The sequence below is a fragment of the Oncorhynchus mykiss genome, chromosome 10 (genome assembly GCF_057628025.1).
Source record: "Oncorhynchus mykiss isolate SJ-2025 chromosome 10, ASM5762802v1, whole genome shotgun sequence".
Classification (NCBI taxonomy): Eukaryota; Metazoa; Chordata; class Actinopteri; order Salmoniformes; family Salmonidae; genus Oncorhynchus; species Oncorhynchus mykiss.
The window spans coordinates 77,974,037-77,991,583 of NC_143031.1; the positions used below are offsets into that span (position 1 = coordinate 77,974,037).

General features: G+C 43.6%; 1 protein-coding gene across 1 annotated transcript in view; it reads right to left on the reverse strand.

Annotated features, from left to right (window-relative positions):
• LOC110533220 (dynein, axonemal, heavy chain 6) overlaps positions 1-17,547 on the reverse strand; it is a 191,597-nt gene that overhangs the window by 155,017 nt on the left and 19,033 nt on the right. Inside the window, exons 7-17 of the mRNA XM_090188666.1 lie at positions 17,061-17,172; positions 14,546-14,645; positions 14,162-14,366; positions 13,192-13,299; positions 11,816-11,926; positions 6,991-7,080; positions 6,564-6,684; positions 6,105-6,256; positions 5,661-5,813; positions 3,150-3,401; positions 2,324-2,452 (exon numbers count right to left, since the gene is read on the reverse strand). Coding sequence (XP_090044792.1) covers positions 2,324-2,452; positions 3,150-3,401; positions 5,661-5,813; positions 6,105-6,256; positions 6,564-6,684; positions 6,991-7,080; positions 11,816-11,926; positions 13,192-13,299; positions 14,162-14,366; positions 14,546-14,645; positions 17,061-17,172 — 1,533 coding nt within the window. The remainder of the gene's footprint in view (positions 1-2,323; positions 2,453-3,149; positions 3,402-5,660; positions 5,814-6,104; positions 6,257-6,563; positions 6,685-6,990; positions 7,081-11,815; positions 11,927-13,191; positions 13,300-14,161; positions 14,367-14,545; positions 14,646-17,060; positions 17,173-17,547) is intronic.

Sequence of the window (17,547 nt, forward strand, 5' to 3'; positions counted from 1 at the left end):
TAGTATGGTATCGTATAGTATGGTACTGTATAGTATGGTGTTGTATTGTATGGTATTGCATTGTATAATATGGTATAGTATTGTACTGTATTGTATAGTATGGTATTGTAGTGTATAGTATTGTATAGTATAGTATGGTACTGTATAGTATGGTATTGTATAGTATGGATTTGTATTGTATGGTATTGCATTGTATAGTACTGTATTGTATAGTATAACATGGTATAGTATGGTACTGTATAGTATGGTATTGTATTGCATAGTATGTTATTGTATTGTATGGTATGGTAATGTATAGTATGGTATTGTATCGTATAGTATGGTATTGTATAGTATGGTATTGTATTGTACTGTATAGTATAGTATGGTATAGTATGGTACTGTAGAATATTGTATTGTATAGTATAGTATGGTATAGTATGGTACTGTAGAATAGTGTATTGTATAGTATAGTATGGTATAGTATGGCACTGTAGAATATTGTATTGTATAGTATAGTATGGTACTGTATAGTATGGTATTGTATAGTATGGTATTGTATTGTATGGTACTGTATAGTATGGTATTGTATTGTATAGTATAGTATGGTATAGTATGGTACTGTATAGTATGGTATTGTACTGTATAGTATAGTATGGTAGAGCATAGTATGGTATAGTATGCTATTGTATAGCATTGTATAGTATGGTATTGTATAGTATTGTATAGTATGATATAGTATGGTATTGTATAGTATTGTATAGTATGGTATTGTATAGTATTGTATAGTACGGTATAGTACGGTATAGTACGGTATAGTATGGTATTGCATAGTATTGTATAGTATTGTAGAATATCGTATTGTATAGTATCGTATAGTATGGTATTGTATAGCCTGGTATTGTAGAATATTGTATTGTATAGTATCGTATAGTATGGTATTGTATAGTATTGTATTGTAGAATATTGTATTGTATAGTATGGTATAGTATGATATCGTATAGTATGGCATTGTATAGTATGGTGTAGTATGGTATAGTATTGTATAGTATTGTAGAATATTGTATAGTACCATATAGTATGGTATTGTATAGTATGCTATTGTATAGTATGATATAGTATGGTATTGTATATTATTGTATTGTATAGTATAGTATGGTATTGTATAGTATGGTAGTGTAGAATATTGTATTGTATAGTATGGTATAGTATGATATAGTATGGTATTGTATATTATTGTATTGCAGAATATTGTATTGTATAGTATGGTATAGTATGGTATTGTATCGTATGGTAGTGTAGGATATTGTTTGTATAGTATGGTAGCGTATAGTATGGTACTGTATAGTATGGTATTGTATTGTATGGTATTGTATTGTATAGTATGGCATCGTATGGTATTGTAGTGTATAGTATTGTATAGTATAGTATGGTACTGTATAGTATGGTATTGTATAGTATGGTATTGTATTGTATGGTATTGCATTGTATAGTACTGTATTGTATAGTATAGCATGGTATAGTATGGTACTGTATAGTATGGTATTGTATCGTATAGTATGGTATTGTATAGTATGGTATTGTATTGTACTGTATAGTATAGTATGGTATAGTATGGTACTGTAGAATATTGTATTGTATAGTATAGTATGGTACTGTATAGTACGGTATTGTATTGTATAGTATAGTATGGTATTGTATAGTATGGTATTGTATATTATGGTATTGTATTGTATGGTATAGTATGGCACTGTAGAATAGTGTATTGTATAGTATAGTATGGTACTGTATAGTATGGTATTGTATTGTATGGTATAGGATAGTATGGTATTGTATTGTATGGTACTGTATAGTATGGTATGGTATTGTATAGTATAGTATGGTATAGTATGGTACTGTATAGTATAGTATTGTACTGTATAGTATAGTATGGTATAGTATGGTATTGTAGAATATTGTATTGTATAGTATAGTATTGTATAGTATGGTATTGTATAGTATGGTACTGTAGAATATTGTATTGTATAGTATGGTATTGTATAGTATGGTACTGTAGAATATTGTATTGTATAGTATGGTATAGTATAGTATTGTATAGTATGGTACTGTAGAATATTGTATTGTATAGTATGGTACAGTATAGTATTGTATAGTATGGTACTGTAGAATATTGTATTGTATAGTATGGTATTGTATAGTATGGTACTGTAGAATATTGTATTGTATAGTATGGTATTGTATAGTATGGTACTGTAGAATATTGTATTGTATAGTATAGTATGGTATAGTATGGTACTGTAGAATATTGTATTGTATAGTATGGTATTGTATAGTATAGTAGTACCTTGAAGTTCTTCTGGAAAGACTTGTACTGGAAGGCCTGGTTCTGCAGCTCGTCTATGGAGACCTGGACCTCGTCCAGCAGCAGACGGACCTTGGGACGCTCAGCGTTGATGTCCATGATCTGATTGTTCTGGGGAGCAGAGATCAACACATACACACAGTTATACATGGATCAGGGACGGGAAACTGTTTTACTCGCAGCAAAATGTCCCCTAGGGCCCCAAAAAGGCTAGGGCCGGCTCTGCCTGCGTGTGTGTATGGATGTTTATTTGACCTTTATTTAACTAGGCAAGTCAGTTAAGAACACATTCTTATTTTCAATGACGGCCTAGGAACAGTGGGTTAACTGCCTGTTCAGGGGCAGAACGACAGATTTGTACCTTGTCAGCTCGGGGGTTTGAACTTGCAACCTTCCGGTTACTAGTCCAACGCACTAACCACTAGGCTACCCTGCCGCCCCTCCCTGGATGTGGGTATGCAGACCCGCGAGCCACAGCGGCCACTCACTATGAGTTCAGATTTGTAATGGCTCCAACCCCCATCAAAGTTGTCCCTCCCTGGTCTGGATCAAACCCATACACATCTCTATTTACCCTAATCTGACAGACAAAATGATCTTTTCAGGTCAGTTGATTTAGAGCACAACGACCTGGGGAAGAGGAACCCAGTTGTAAATGACTGTCATATCCAGAGACTGATGTCTACATTCTTAGCTTTTTCCACAGTTATTTATAAAGCCTGTCTGGGAACAAACACTGACCCTTAGCGTGATGCTGAAGCTAGTGTGATACAATGCATCTGAGCGTTGACCCTTGACCTCTACTTACCTGAGCCTGCTGTTTGACCCTCTTGACCTCCTTGTTGAGGTCGGTGATGTCCCGTTGGAGGTGGACACAGAACTTGTCCACGTTGGCGTCCTTCTCTCCCACGGCCTTGTCGATGGCGTTGCGTACGCCGGTGACTGAGGGTTTCAGGGTGGCGTAGACGGCCAAGTCCTCAGGAGGGCTGGGCACGGAGTAGGAGTCTATCAGCTTGTACATCTGGCACACGGTCTCTGTCTGCTCGTCCAGCCACTCCATCTGACACACAAACACACAGACCATGAAAGAACTGGCAGTGTTTACCCCAGATGTTTTGCTAGGCGGGCCATGCTGGCTGAAAACAGAAATTCGACTAAGTCCTTTCCCAGAAACATTCAAGAAAGACTTTCACCTGACAACATGAACCCAACACTACTGACTCCCTTGGTCATCTTTCCCAGTAGTGTGGTAATGAGTAATGCAACAATGACTACAGTGTGATACAAAGTGACAAAGTACTCTGGGGCTGAGTCCCCTACTCTGGGTCTGCGTCCCCTACTCTGGGTCTGAGTCCCCTACTCTGGGTCTGTCCCCTACTCTAGGTCTGTCCCCTACTCTGGGTCTGTCCCCTACTCTGGGTCTGTCCCCTACTCTGGGTCTGAGTCCCCTACTCTGGGTCTGTCCCCTACTCTGGGTCTGAGTCCCCTACTCTGGGTCTGTCCCCTACTCTGGGTCTGAGTCCCCTACTCTGGGTCTGAGTCCCCTACTCTGGGTCTGAGTCCCCTACTCTGGGTCTGTCCCCTACTCTGGGTCTGTCCCCTACTCTGGGTCTGAGTCCCCTACTCTGGGTCTGTCCCCTACTCTGGGTCTGTCCCCTACTCTGGGTCTGTCCCCTACTCTGGGTCTGAGTCCCCTACTCTAGGTCTGTCCCCTACTCTGGGTCTGTCCCCTACTCTAGGTCTGTCCCCTACTCTAGGTCTGTCCCCTACTCTGGGTCTGTCCCCTACTCTGGGTCTGTCCCCTACTCTGGGTCTGAGTCCCCTACTCTGGGTCTGAGTCCCCTACTCTGGGTCTGTCCCCTACTCTGGGTCTGTCCCCTACTCTGAGTCTGAGTCCCCTACTCTAGGTCTGTCCCCTACTCTGGGTCTGTCCCCTACTCTAGGTCTGTCCCCTACTCTAGGTCTGTCCCCTACTCTGGGTCTGTCCCCTACTCTGGGTCTGTCCCCTACTCTGGGTCTGAGTACCCTACTCTGGGTCTGAGTCCCCTACTCTGGGTCTGTCCCCTACTCTGGGTCTGAGTACCCTACTCTGGGTCTGAGTCCCCTACTCTGGGTCTGTCCCCTACTCTGGGTCTGTCCGCTACTCTGGGACGGAGTCAGTCTCTTGAATGAAGAAGATGATGGCTCTGTGTGACCGTCAACCTTAACCTAATTCCCCTAACCTGCTACGTTCATTTTCCTAACCCTAATGCGTAAGTTCCCCTAACCTGCTACGTTCATTTTCCTAACCCTACTGCGTAAGTTCCCCTAACCCGCTACGTTCATTTTCCTAACCCTACTGCGTAAGTTCCCCTAACCTGCTACGTTCATTTTCCTAACCCTACTGCGTAAGTTCTCCTAACCTGCTACGTTCATTTTCCTAACCCTACTGCGTAAGTTCCCCTAACCTGCTACGTTCATTTTCCTAACCCTACTGCGTAAGTTCCCCTAACCTGCTACGTTCATTTTCCTAACCCTACTGCGTAAGTTCTCCTAACCTGCTACGTTCATTTTCCTAACCCTACTGCGTAGGTTCTCCTAACCTGCTACGTTCATTTTCCTAACCCTACTGCGTAAGTTCCCCTAACCTGCTACGTTCATTTTCCTAACCCTACTGCGTAAGTTCTCCTAACCTGCTACGTTCATTTTCCTAACCCTACTGCGTAAGTTCTCCTAACCTGCTACGTTCATTTTCCTAACCCTACTGCGTAGGTTCTCCTAACCTGCTACGTTCATTTTCCTAACCCTACTGCGTAAGTTCTCCTAACCTGCTACGTTCATTTTCCTAACCCTACTGCGTAAGTTCCCCTAACCTGCTACGTTCATTTTCCTAACCCTACTGCGTAAGTTCCCCTAACCTGCTACGTTCATTTTCCTAACCCTACTGCGTAAGTTCTCCTAACCTGCTACGTTCATTTTCCTAACCCTACTGCGTAGGTTCTCCTAACCTGCTACGTTCATTTTCCTAACCCTACTGCGTAAGTTCCCCTAACCTGCTACGTTCATTTTCCTAACCCTACTGCGTAAGTTCTCCTAACCTGCTACGTTCATTTTCCTAACCCTACTGCGTAAGTTCTCCTAACCTGCTACGTTCATTTTCCTAACCCTACTGCGTAGGTTCTCCTAACCTGCTACGTTCATTTTCCTAACCCTACTGCGTAGGTTCTCCTAACCTGCTACGTTCATTTTCCTAACCCTACTGCGTAAGTTCTCCTAACCTGCCAGGAAAAAGTCCATTTTTACAAAAGCTGTATCCTTTCTAGACAAAACCGTCTCTTACCCGCTCCTGTATCTCCTCTAGGAAGGTGAGGGAGTTGACGAACTCTGTAGTTGCAGAGGGGATGAACTCCAGTTTGAACTGGGCATCCTGAGCCTCAGCGATGATGGCGTCGATCTTTCTCTTGGCCAGCAGGGGGAGCATGTCATTGATGGCCTGGAGGGGAGGGTGGGAGGGGGGGCAGCACAGGCGTTAATGTTGGTCAGTGGGTGGATGGACGGCCCAATCCCAAATCCACCACTTGATCCTAAGCCCTATGGACTTGTGGAGAACCGATAGGATTTGACATTTGTAAGCAATTTGGTAATAGCTCAAACTCGCCCTCTGATAGGCTAAGTGGAAGTTAATATTTGTACATATTGCTAATATCAATGAATAAGTTTCAGATCTCCACAGTGCAAAGGCAGGGGGTGATTAACACTGGGAACACTGTTCCTCTCCTCCTACCTCCAGACAGCGTAGTGGTGAGGGGATGAGCTTCCCTTTGAGCAGAGTGGTGTCTACCAGCAGCAGGCCCAGGTGCCTCTTCTGTTTGATGGCCTGGGCCTCTTTATGTTCGCTGTGGTACTTCTCCAGACTCTCAGCGAAGAACGCCACTCCTACAGGGAACAGGACCGGGTACAGAGTCACATGATGACTCTCTAGACCGTTTAAAAAAGAGAGATGGGGGAGTGTTGATTTGCCACTGTGATATATACAGAAAACGCCTAAAGGACCTCATTGGATCCAAAGGTCTGAATGAACTGAGACAACATGGATATGCTGCTGTGGTATTTGTGTTGACTGTAGAAACTCAAAGCTATATACTGAAAAGAAGTGCCTTGGCTAATCCATTTTCTCTGTTCCCCGGTAAGTTCATTGAATTGATGATGTTGGTGACGATGATGAAGAGCGTTGCTACGGTACCGTGATCCTGATCTCTGAGCGCGTCCAGGTCCAGACTCTCATTCTCTCTGTAGAAGACGCGGAAGCTCTCAAAGGTGCGCGCGTATACGCTGGCCGAGTCAAACGCAAACTGGAGCGATTGCTGAGAGGGAGCGAGAGGAGGAGGAAGAGGGAGACGAGGAGGAAGAGGGAGACGAGGAGAGACAACAAAACAAACTTCTTAATGAGGCAGCCAGTTAGACGAACAGTCAGGGAATCAGGGCACAAGGACGAAGAGGCAAGACAACAAAACACTGAACTGTGAAAGGCATTTAACTGCCACAACAGATTTAAAGAGCTTTGCCATTAGGGATCATAATAGACACTAAGTTGACACCAAAATGTCCAAGACAATTACCATCCACTTAGCTCATTCAAATGACATTTAAAAGGGACACAGAATGCTGACCTTGATGTCGATGATGATGTTCAGGAGGTGTTTATCATCCTCTAACATGGCCTCCAGACCAGGACCGTCACCACACGTCTTCTCCTCCACCTGAGTAGTGGAATACAACCATGTTATGATAGGATAGTATTACATCTCCTCCACCTGAATGGTAGTGGAATACAACCATGTTATGATAGGATAGTATTACATCTCCTCTACCTGAATGGTACAACCATGTTATGATAGGATAGTATTACATCTCCTCTACCTGAATGGTACAACCATGTTATGATAGGATAGTATTACATCTCCTCTACCTGAATGGTACAACCATGTTGTGATAGGATAGTATTACATCTCCTCTACCTGAATGGTACAACCATGTTATGATAGGATAGTATTACATCTCCTCTACCTGAATGGTACAACCATGTTATGATAGGATAGTATTACATCTCCTCTACCTGAATGGTACAACCATGTTATGATAGGATAGTATTACATCTCCTCCACCTGAATGGTAGTGGAATACAACCATGTTATGATAGGATAGTATTACATCTCCTCTACCTGAATGGTACAACCATGTTATGATAGGATAGTATTACATCTCCTCTACCTGAATGGTACAACCATGTTATGATAGGATAGTATTACATCTACTCTACCTGAATGGTACAACCATGTTATGATAGGATAGTATTACATCTCCTCTACCTGAATGGTAGTGGAATACAACCATGTTATGATAGGATAGTATTACATCTCCTCTACCTGAATGGTAGTGGAATACAACCATGTTATGATAGGATAGTATTACATCTCCTCTACCTGAATGGTACAACCATGTTATGATAGGACAGTATTACATATCCTCTACCTGAATGGTACAACCATGTTATGATAGGATAGTATTACATCTCCTCTACCTGAATGGTAGTGGAATACAACCATGTTATGATAGGATAGTATTACATCTCCTCTACCTGAATGGTACAACCATGTTATGATAGGATAGTATTACATCTCCTCTACCTGAATGGTACAACCATGTTATGATAGGATAGTATTACATCTCCTCTACCTGAATGGTACAACCATGTTATGATAGGATAGTATTACATCTCCTCTACCTGAATGGTACAACCATGTTATGATAGGATAGTATTACATCTCCTCCACCTGAATGGTAGTGGAATACAACCATGTTATGATAGGATAGTATTACATCTCCTCCACCTGAATGGTAGTGGAATACAACCATGTTATGATAGGATAGTATTACATCTCCTCTACCTGAATGGTTGTGGAATACAACCATGTTATGATAGGATAGTATTACATCTCCTCTACCTGAATGGTTGTGGAATACAACCATGTTGTGATAGGATAGTATTACATCTCCTCTACCTGAATGGTACAACCATGTTATGATAGGACAGTATTACATATCCTCTACCTGAATGGTACAACCATGTTATGATAGGATAGTATTACATCTCCTCTACCTGAATGGTACAACCATGTTGTGATAGGACAGTATTACATATCCTCTACCTGAATGGTACAACCATGTTATGATAGGATAGTATTACATCTCCTCTACCTGAATGGTACAACCATGTTATGATAGGATAGTATTACATCTACTCTACCTGAATGGTACAACCATGTTGTGATAGGATAGTATTACATCTCCTCTACCTGAATGGTACAACCATGTTATGATAGGATAGTATTACTAACTGGACAACAGCCATCTTGTCAGACTATTTAAACATTTAGGGATGGTTTCCTGGACACAGACCAACAATAATACTGAACAGAACTTTCCATGAAGATTCTTCACATTGCTTTTAATTCTAGAACTGGGTTAAATCTGTGTCTGGAAAACTGTCCCCAAAAACTACAACTAAACCAAATAACAGCCTTGTCTTTGGTGAGCTAAGACCTGCACTGGACTTGTTCCTACAAGCACGGACGTTGCTGATAGCTACTTTGAGGAAAAATGTACTCACTATAACAGGTGTAGTTGTCTCACTATAACAGGTGTAGTTGTCTCACTATAACAGGTGTAGTTGTCTCACTATAACAGGTGTAGTTGTCTCACTATAACAGGTGTAGTTGTCTCACTATAACAGGTGTAGTTGTCTCACTATAACAGGTGTAGTTGTCTCACTATAACAGGTGTAGTTGTCTCACTATAACAGGTGTAGTTGTCTCACTTTAACAGGTGTAGTTGTCTCACTATAACAGGTGTAGTTGTCTCACTTTAACAGGTGTAGTTGTCTCACTATAACAGGTGTAGTTGTCTCACTATAACAGGTGTAGTTGTCTCACTATAACAGGTGTAGTTGTCTCACTTTAACAGGTGTAGTTGTCTCACTATAACAGGTGTAGTTGTCTCACTATAACAGGTGTAGTTGTCTCACTTTAACAGGTGTAGTTGTCTCACTATAACAGGTGTAGTTGTCTCACTATAACAGGTGTAGTTGTCTCACTATAACAGGTGTAGTTGTCTCACTTTAACAGGTGTAGCTGTCTCACTATAACAGGTGTAGTTGTCTCACTTTAACAGGTGTAGTTGTCTCACTATAACAGGTGTAGTTGTCTCACTATAACAGGTGTAGTTGTCTCACTATAACAGGTGTAGTTGTCTCACTATAACAGGTGTAGTTGTCTCACTTTAACAGGTGTAGTTGTCTCACTATAACAGGTGTAGTTGTCTCACTTTAACAGGTGTAATTGTCTCACTATAACAGGTGTAGTTGTCTCACTATAACAGGTGTAGTTGCCTCACTATAACAGGTGTAGTTGTCTCACTATAACAGGTGTAGTTGTCTCACTATAACAGGTGTAGTTGTCTCACTTTAACAGGTGTAGTTGTCTCACTATAACAGGTGTAGTTGTCTCACTTTAACAGGTGTAGTTGTCTCACTATAACAGGTGTAGTTGCCTCACTATAACAGGTGTAGTTGTCTCACTATAACAGGTGTAGTTGTCTCACTATAACAGGTGTAGTTGTCTCACTTTAACAGGTGTAGTTGTCTCACTATAACAGGTGTAGTTGTCTCACTTTAACAGGTGTAGTTGTCTCACTATAACAGGTGTAGTTGTCTCACTATAACAGGTGTAGTTGCCTCACTATAACAGGTGTAGTTGTCTCACTATAACAGGTGTAGTTGTCTCACTATAACAGGTGTAGTTGTCTCACTTTAACAGGTGTAGTTGTCTCACTATAACAGGTGTAGTTGTCTCACTTTAACAGGTGTAGTTGTCTCACTATAACAGGTGTAGTTGTCTCACTATAACAGGTGTAGTTGCCTCACTATAACAGGTGTAGTTGTCTCACTATAACAGGTGTAGTTGTCTCACTATAACAGGTGTAGTTGTCTCACTATAACAGGTGTAGTTGTCTCACTATAACAGGTGTAGTTGTCTCACTATAACAGGTGTAGTTGTCTCACTATAACAGGTGTAGTTGTCTCACTATAACAGGTGTAGTTGTCTCACTTTAACAGGTGTAGTTGTCTCACTATAACAGGTGTAGTTGTCTCACTATAACAGGTGTAGTTGTCTCACTATAACAGGTGTAGTTGTCTCACTATAACAGGTGTAGTTGTCTCACTATAACAGGTGTAGTTGTCTCACTATAACAGGTGTAGTTGTCTCACTATAACAGGTGTAGTTGTCTCACTATAACAGGTGTAGTTGTCTCACTTTAACAGGTGTAGTTGTCTCACTATAACAGGTGTAGTTGTCTCACTATAACAGGTGTAGTTGTCTCACTATAACAGGTGTAGTTGTCTCACTATAACAGGTGTAGTTGTCTCACTATAACAGGTGTAGTTGTCTCACTATAACAGGTGTAGTTGTCTCACTATAACAGGTGTAGTTGTCTCACTATAACAGGTGTAGTTGTCTCACTATAACAGGTGTAGTTGTCTCACTTTAACAGGTGTAGTTGTCTCACTATAACAGGTGTAGTTGTCTCACTATAACAGGTGTAGTTGTCTCACTATAACAGGTGTAGTTGTCTCACTATAACAGGTGTAGTTGTCTCACTATAACAGGTGTAGTTGTCTCACTATAACAGGTGTAGTTGTCTCACTATAACAGGTGTAGTTGTCTCACTATAACAGGTGTAGTTGTCTCACTTTAACAGGTGTAGTTGTCTCACTATAACAGGTGTAGTTGTCTCACTATAACAGGTGTAGGTGTCTCACTATAACAGGTGTAGTTGTCTCACTATAACAGGTGTAGTTGTCTCACTATAACAGGTGTAGTTGTCTCACTATAACAGGTGTAGTTGTCTCACTATAACAGGTGTAGTTGTCTCACTATAACAGGTGTAGTTGTCTCACTATAACAGGTGTAGTTGTCTCACTATAACAGGTGTAGTTGTCTCACTTTAACAGGTGTAGTTGTCTCACTATAACAGGTGTAGTTGTCTCACTATAACAGGTGTAGTTGTCTCACTATAACAGGTGTAGTTGTCTCACTATAACAGGTGTAGTTGTCTCACTATAACAGGTGTAGTTGTCTCACTATAACAGGTGTAGTTGTCTCACTATAACAGGTGTAGTTGTCTCACTATAACAGGTGTAGTTGTCTGACTATAACAGGTGTAGTTGTCTCACTATAACAGGTGTAGTTGTCTCACTATAACAGGTGTAGTTGTCTCACTATAACAGGTGTAGTTGTCTCACTTTAACAGGTGTAGTTGTCTCACTATAACAGGTGTAGTTGTCTCACTATAACAGGTGTAGTTGTCTCACTATAACAGGTGTAGTTGTCACACACATCGTTTTTATGCTAATTAGTCAGCGGTAGTGTTTCACACCTTGCTGTTGATCATGGGCTGAGTGAAGGCATCAAAGTAGGAGTCAGTCACCAGCACAACTAATGACAACACCGTCTCCTGGAACCTAGAGATGATCTCTGACACACATTCCTGTTAGGGGAATATATACACACACACACACACAGCCACACTCACAGGCACACACACATGCGCAGATACACAACCCACACACGACACACGCACAGACACACAACCCACACACACAGGCACACACAAGGCACAGACACACAACCCACACACAACACACACACAGACACACAACCCACACACGACACACACACAGACACACAACCCACACACAACACACACACAGACACACAACCCACACACGACACACACACACAGACACACAACCCACACACGACACACGCACAGACACACAACCCACACACGACACACACACAGACACACAACCCACACACGACACACGCACAGACACACAACCCACACACACAGGCACACACAAGGCACAGACACACAACCCACACACAACACACACACAGACATACAACCCACACACGACACACACACAGACACACAACCCACACACAACACACACACAGACACACAACCCACACACGACACACACACACAGACACACAACCCACACACGACACACGCACAGACACACAACCCACACACGACACACACACAGATACACAACCCACACACGACACACGCACAGACACACAACCCACACACACAGGCACACACAAGGCACAGACACACAACCCACACACAACACACACACAGACACACAACCCACACACAACACACACACAGACACACAACCCACACACGACACACGCACAGACACACAACCCACACACGACACACGCACAGACACACAACCCACACACGACACACACACAGACACACAACCCACACACGACACACACACACAGACACACAACCCACACACGACACATGCACAGACACACAACCCACACACAACACACACACAGACACACAACCCACACACGACACACACACACGACACACACAGACACACACACACACACACACACAGACACACACAGACACACACACACACACACACAGACACACACACACGACACACACACACGACACACACAGACACACACACACACAGACACACACGACACACACAGACACACACGACACACACAGACACACACACACACACACACACACACACACACACGACACACACAGACACTCAAACAAAAACACAGGCACATGCATAAAGAGAGAGCGAGAGAGAGATACATTTTTACAAACAAAAAAAGTAACAAATTCAGAGCCATATTGACATGTTGCAGAACGATGACATCTTCGGTGAGCTGAAAGGTGAGAGGTCAGGGGTTACAGACCTGGAAGAGGTCTACGGAGGGTTCGTAGGTCAGAGCGTGGGTCTCCAGCATCAGCTCCGACACAAACATGGGTAGAAGATGAACAGCCTCCACTGCGGGCTCTGTAGCCTGAGGTACACACACACACACACACACACACACACACAGAAACACACACACAGACGCACACACACAGACACACACACACACACACACACAGACGCACAGACACACACACCACACACACACACACACACCACACACACACAAACACACACACACACACACACACACACAGACACACACACAGGGGTTAATACACAGTTAAAGGGGAAGGGATTGTCACAACAAAAGGAACCCACTAAAGTAAACGTTTTTAGAAGGATGCAGGCAGAAAGCTGACTGTATTCTCCATTCTACAAGACAGACGATAACACCTGTTACACACTGTCCCTCTGTAGCTTTAAACTCTCCTAAACAGGCCTCTGGTTTCAGAAAGCCTAGTGGTCCACTGGAGGATCTCCACTGAGACGAGTTGGCTGAAAACGTAATGATGCTGGCCCATCGAAGGGGCTGGACGCCGTGGAGCTGCCATGTGGAGAATCCTAGTTGTATCTTGTTACTGATACCATGTCGTTTTGACTCATAGCTAATCAACAACTGGCACAATGTATTTGAGAGACAAAAAGGTGGCCATTGTTTAAATGTATTTATGTTGTCAATAAACACGAAGCCAACCGTGTCTGTTTAGCTCCATAGTTGCTTTTTAGTCCGCGCAGGATGAGGCTACATCCACGTCTGAGAAAGTGTTGTTCAACCCTCTCCACAGCCACCTTCATGTAGCCGCTCTGAACTACCTCACCTGAGTCACCAGGTCAACGTTCTGGTGATTAGTTGACCGGTTGAATCACGTGGACTAGTTCTGGAATAGATCAAATCCATGGAACGGCTGTGGGTCCCAGACGAGAGGTCTGAAACGGTCTTGCTGTACCTTCCTGTCGGAGTCCTCCGTGGCTCCACCTCCGTCTCCAGCAGCAGCAGCGACAGCAGCATCGGTGTCGGCCCAGCTGTGGATGACAGCGTGTGTTGGGGTGTGCTGGATCTGGTCCTGCAGGACGGCCAGTAGTTTGGCCGCAGAGTTCACAGCCAGGATGTGCATGGTGTTCACCATCAGGTAGTCAGCCAACCGGATGAAACTGGAACAAGACAGAGTAGGAAGGGGGCTCCTTCACGGCACCTCCACAGGTAAAGCACTCCAGCTCAACGTACAGGTAGAAATGGGACGTGTGAGTGTGAGTGTGAGTGTGTGTGTGTGTGTGTGTGTGTGTGTGTGTGTGTGTGTGTGTGTGTGTATGTGTGTGTGTGTGGTACCCACCAGGTGAGGCGTCTACAGTGGTACCTCTTGTTGGCCTGTTCTGTGTAACTCATCTTCTCTGGAGCCTCTTCAAACAGCAGCTCAATCTCAGGTGTTCCCTCTGGAGTACACACACTTCAGACTCACTCTACTGTCTGTTCCCTCTGGAGTACACACACTTCAGACTCACTCTACTGTCTGTTCCCTCTGGAGTACACACACTTCAGACTCACTCTACTGTCTGTTCCCTCTGGAGTACACACACTTCACACTCACTCTACTGTCTGTCCCCTCTGGAGTACACACACTTCACACTCACTCTACTGTCTGTTCCCTCTGGAGTACACACAATTCAGACTCACTCTACTGTCTGTTCCCTCTGGAGTACACACACTTCAGACTCACTCTACTGTCTGTTCCCTCTGGAGTACACACACTTCAGACTCACTCTACTGTCTGTTCCCTCTGGAGTACACACACTTCAGACTCACTCTACTGTCTGTTCCCTCTGGAGTACACACACTTCAGACTCACTCTACTGTCTGTTCCCTCTGGAGTACACACACTTCAGACTCACTCTACTGTCTGTTCCCTCTGGAGTACACACAATTCAGACTCACTCTACTGTCTGTTCCCTCTGGAGTACACACACTTCAGACTCACTCTACTGTCTGTTCCCTCTGGAGTACACACACTTCAGACTCACTCTACTGTCTGTTCCCTCTGGAGTACACACACTTCAGACTCACTCTACTGTCTGTTCCCTCTGGAGTACACACACTTCAGACTCACTCTACTGTCTGTTCCCTCTGGAGTACACACACTTCAGACTCACTCTACTGTCTGTTCCCTCTGGAGTACACACACTTCACACTCACTCTACTGTCTGTTCTCTCTGGAGTACACACACTTCAGACTCACTCTACTGTCTGTCCCCTCTGGAGTACACACACTTCACACTCACTCTACTGTCTGTCCCCTCTGGAGTACACACACTTCACACTCACTCTACTGTCTGTTCCCTCTGGAGTACACACACTTCAGACTCACTCTACTGACTGTCCCCTCTGGAGTACACACACTTCAGACTCACTCTACTGTCTGTTCCCTCTGGAGTACACACACTTCAGACTCACTCTACTGTCTGTTCCCTCTGGAGTACACACACTTCAGACTCACTCTACTGTCTGTTCCCTCTGGAGTACACACACTTCAGACTCACTCTACTGTCTGTTCCCTCTGGAGTACACACACTTCAGACTCACTCTACTGTCTGTTCCCTCTGGAGTACACACACTTCACACTCACTCTACTGTCTGTCCCCTCTGGAGTACACACACTTCAGACTCACTCTACTGTCTGTCCCCTCTGGAGTACACACATTTCTACTTCTTTGTGTTGTAGTTATAGTCAGGTGTGTGTGTACCTGTGTTGTAGTTATAGTCAGGTGTGTGTGTACCTGTGTTGTAGTTATAGTCAGGTGTATGTGTACCTGTGTTGTAGTTATAGTCAGGTGTGTGTGTACCTGTGTTGTAGTTATAGTCAGGTGTGTGTGTACCTGTGTTGTAGTTATAGTCAGGTGTGTATGTACCTGTGTTGTAGTTATAGTCAGGTGTGTGTGTACCTGTGTTGTAGTTATAGTCAGGTGTGTGTGTACCTGTGTTGTAGTTATAGTCAGGTGTGTGTGTACCTGTGATGTAGTTATAGTCAGGTGTGTGTGTACCTGTGTTGTAGTTATAGTCAGGTGTGTGTGTACCTGTGTTGTAGTTATAGTCAGGTGTGTGTGTACCTGTGTTGTAGTTATAGTCAGGTGTGTGTGTACCTGTGTTGTAGTTATAGTCAGGTGTGTGTGTACCTGTGTTGTAGTTATAGTCAGGTGTGTGTGTAGCTGTGTTGTAGTTATAGTCAGGTGTGTGTGTACCTGTGTTATAGTCAGGTGTGTGTGTACCTGTGTTGTAGTTATAGTCAGGTGTGTGTGTACCTGTGTTGTAGTTATAGTCAGGTGTGTGTGTAGCTGTGTTGTAGTTATAGTCAGGTGTGTGTGTACCTGTGTTATAGTCAGGTGTGTGTGTACCTGTGTTGTAGTTATAGTCAGGTGTGTGTGTACCTGTGTTGTAGTTATAGTCAGGTGTGTGTGTACCTGTGTTGTAGTTATAGTCAGGTGTGTGTGTACCTGTGTTGTAGTTATAGTCAGGTGTGTGTGTGTACCTGTGTTGTAGTTATAGTCAGGTGTGTGTGTATACCTGTGTTGTAGTTATAGTCAGGTGTTTGTGTACCTGTGTTGTAGTTATAGTCAGGTGTGTGTATACCTGTGTTGTAGTTATAGTCAGGTGTGTGTGTACCTGTGTTGTAGTTATAGTCAGGTGTGTGTGTGTACCTGTGTTATAGTCAGGTGTGTGTGTACCTGTGTTGTAGTTATAGTCAGGTGTGTGTGTACCTGTGTTGTAGTTATAGTCAGGTGTGTGTGTACCTGTGTTGTAGTTATAGTCAGGTGTGTGTGTACCTGTGTTGTAGTTATAGTCAGGTGTGTGTGTACCTGTGTTGTAGTTATAGTCAGGTGTGTATCCTGCCTCCAACATGGCCGTGTAACAGGCGCTCCTGGCCACCTCCTTTACCAGCTCCCTGAACTCTTCCAGACGAGAAGATACCTGCACACACACACACACACAAGTTGCCATGTAAAGGGACAGACACACATGTAACAGTACTGCTTCCGTCCCTCTCCTTGGCCCATCCTGGGCTCCAACCAGGCCCCCTCAGAACTGTCACCACACGGCATCGCCACACAGATGCTGAGGCTCTTGCGGCGTAAGGGAAACGTTTACTTCAAGGTGACGTCACTGATTGAACACGACTAGCGTGCACCGCTAACATGCTAGACATTTCACATCTGATACACATGAACAATGTGGAGCTCAGACGCAATAATGTAATAACCTAACATCCAACGTCTGGACAGACAAGCTTTATCAGGGTAAAACACGGCAGGGTGACTAGTTTATAGTGTTAAAGGATACACACAC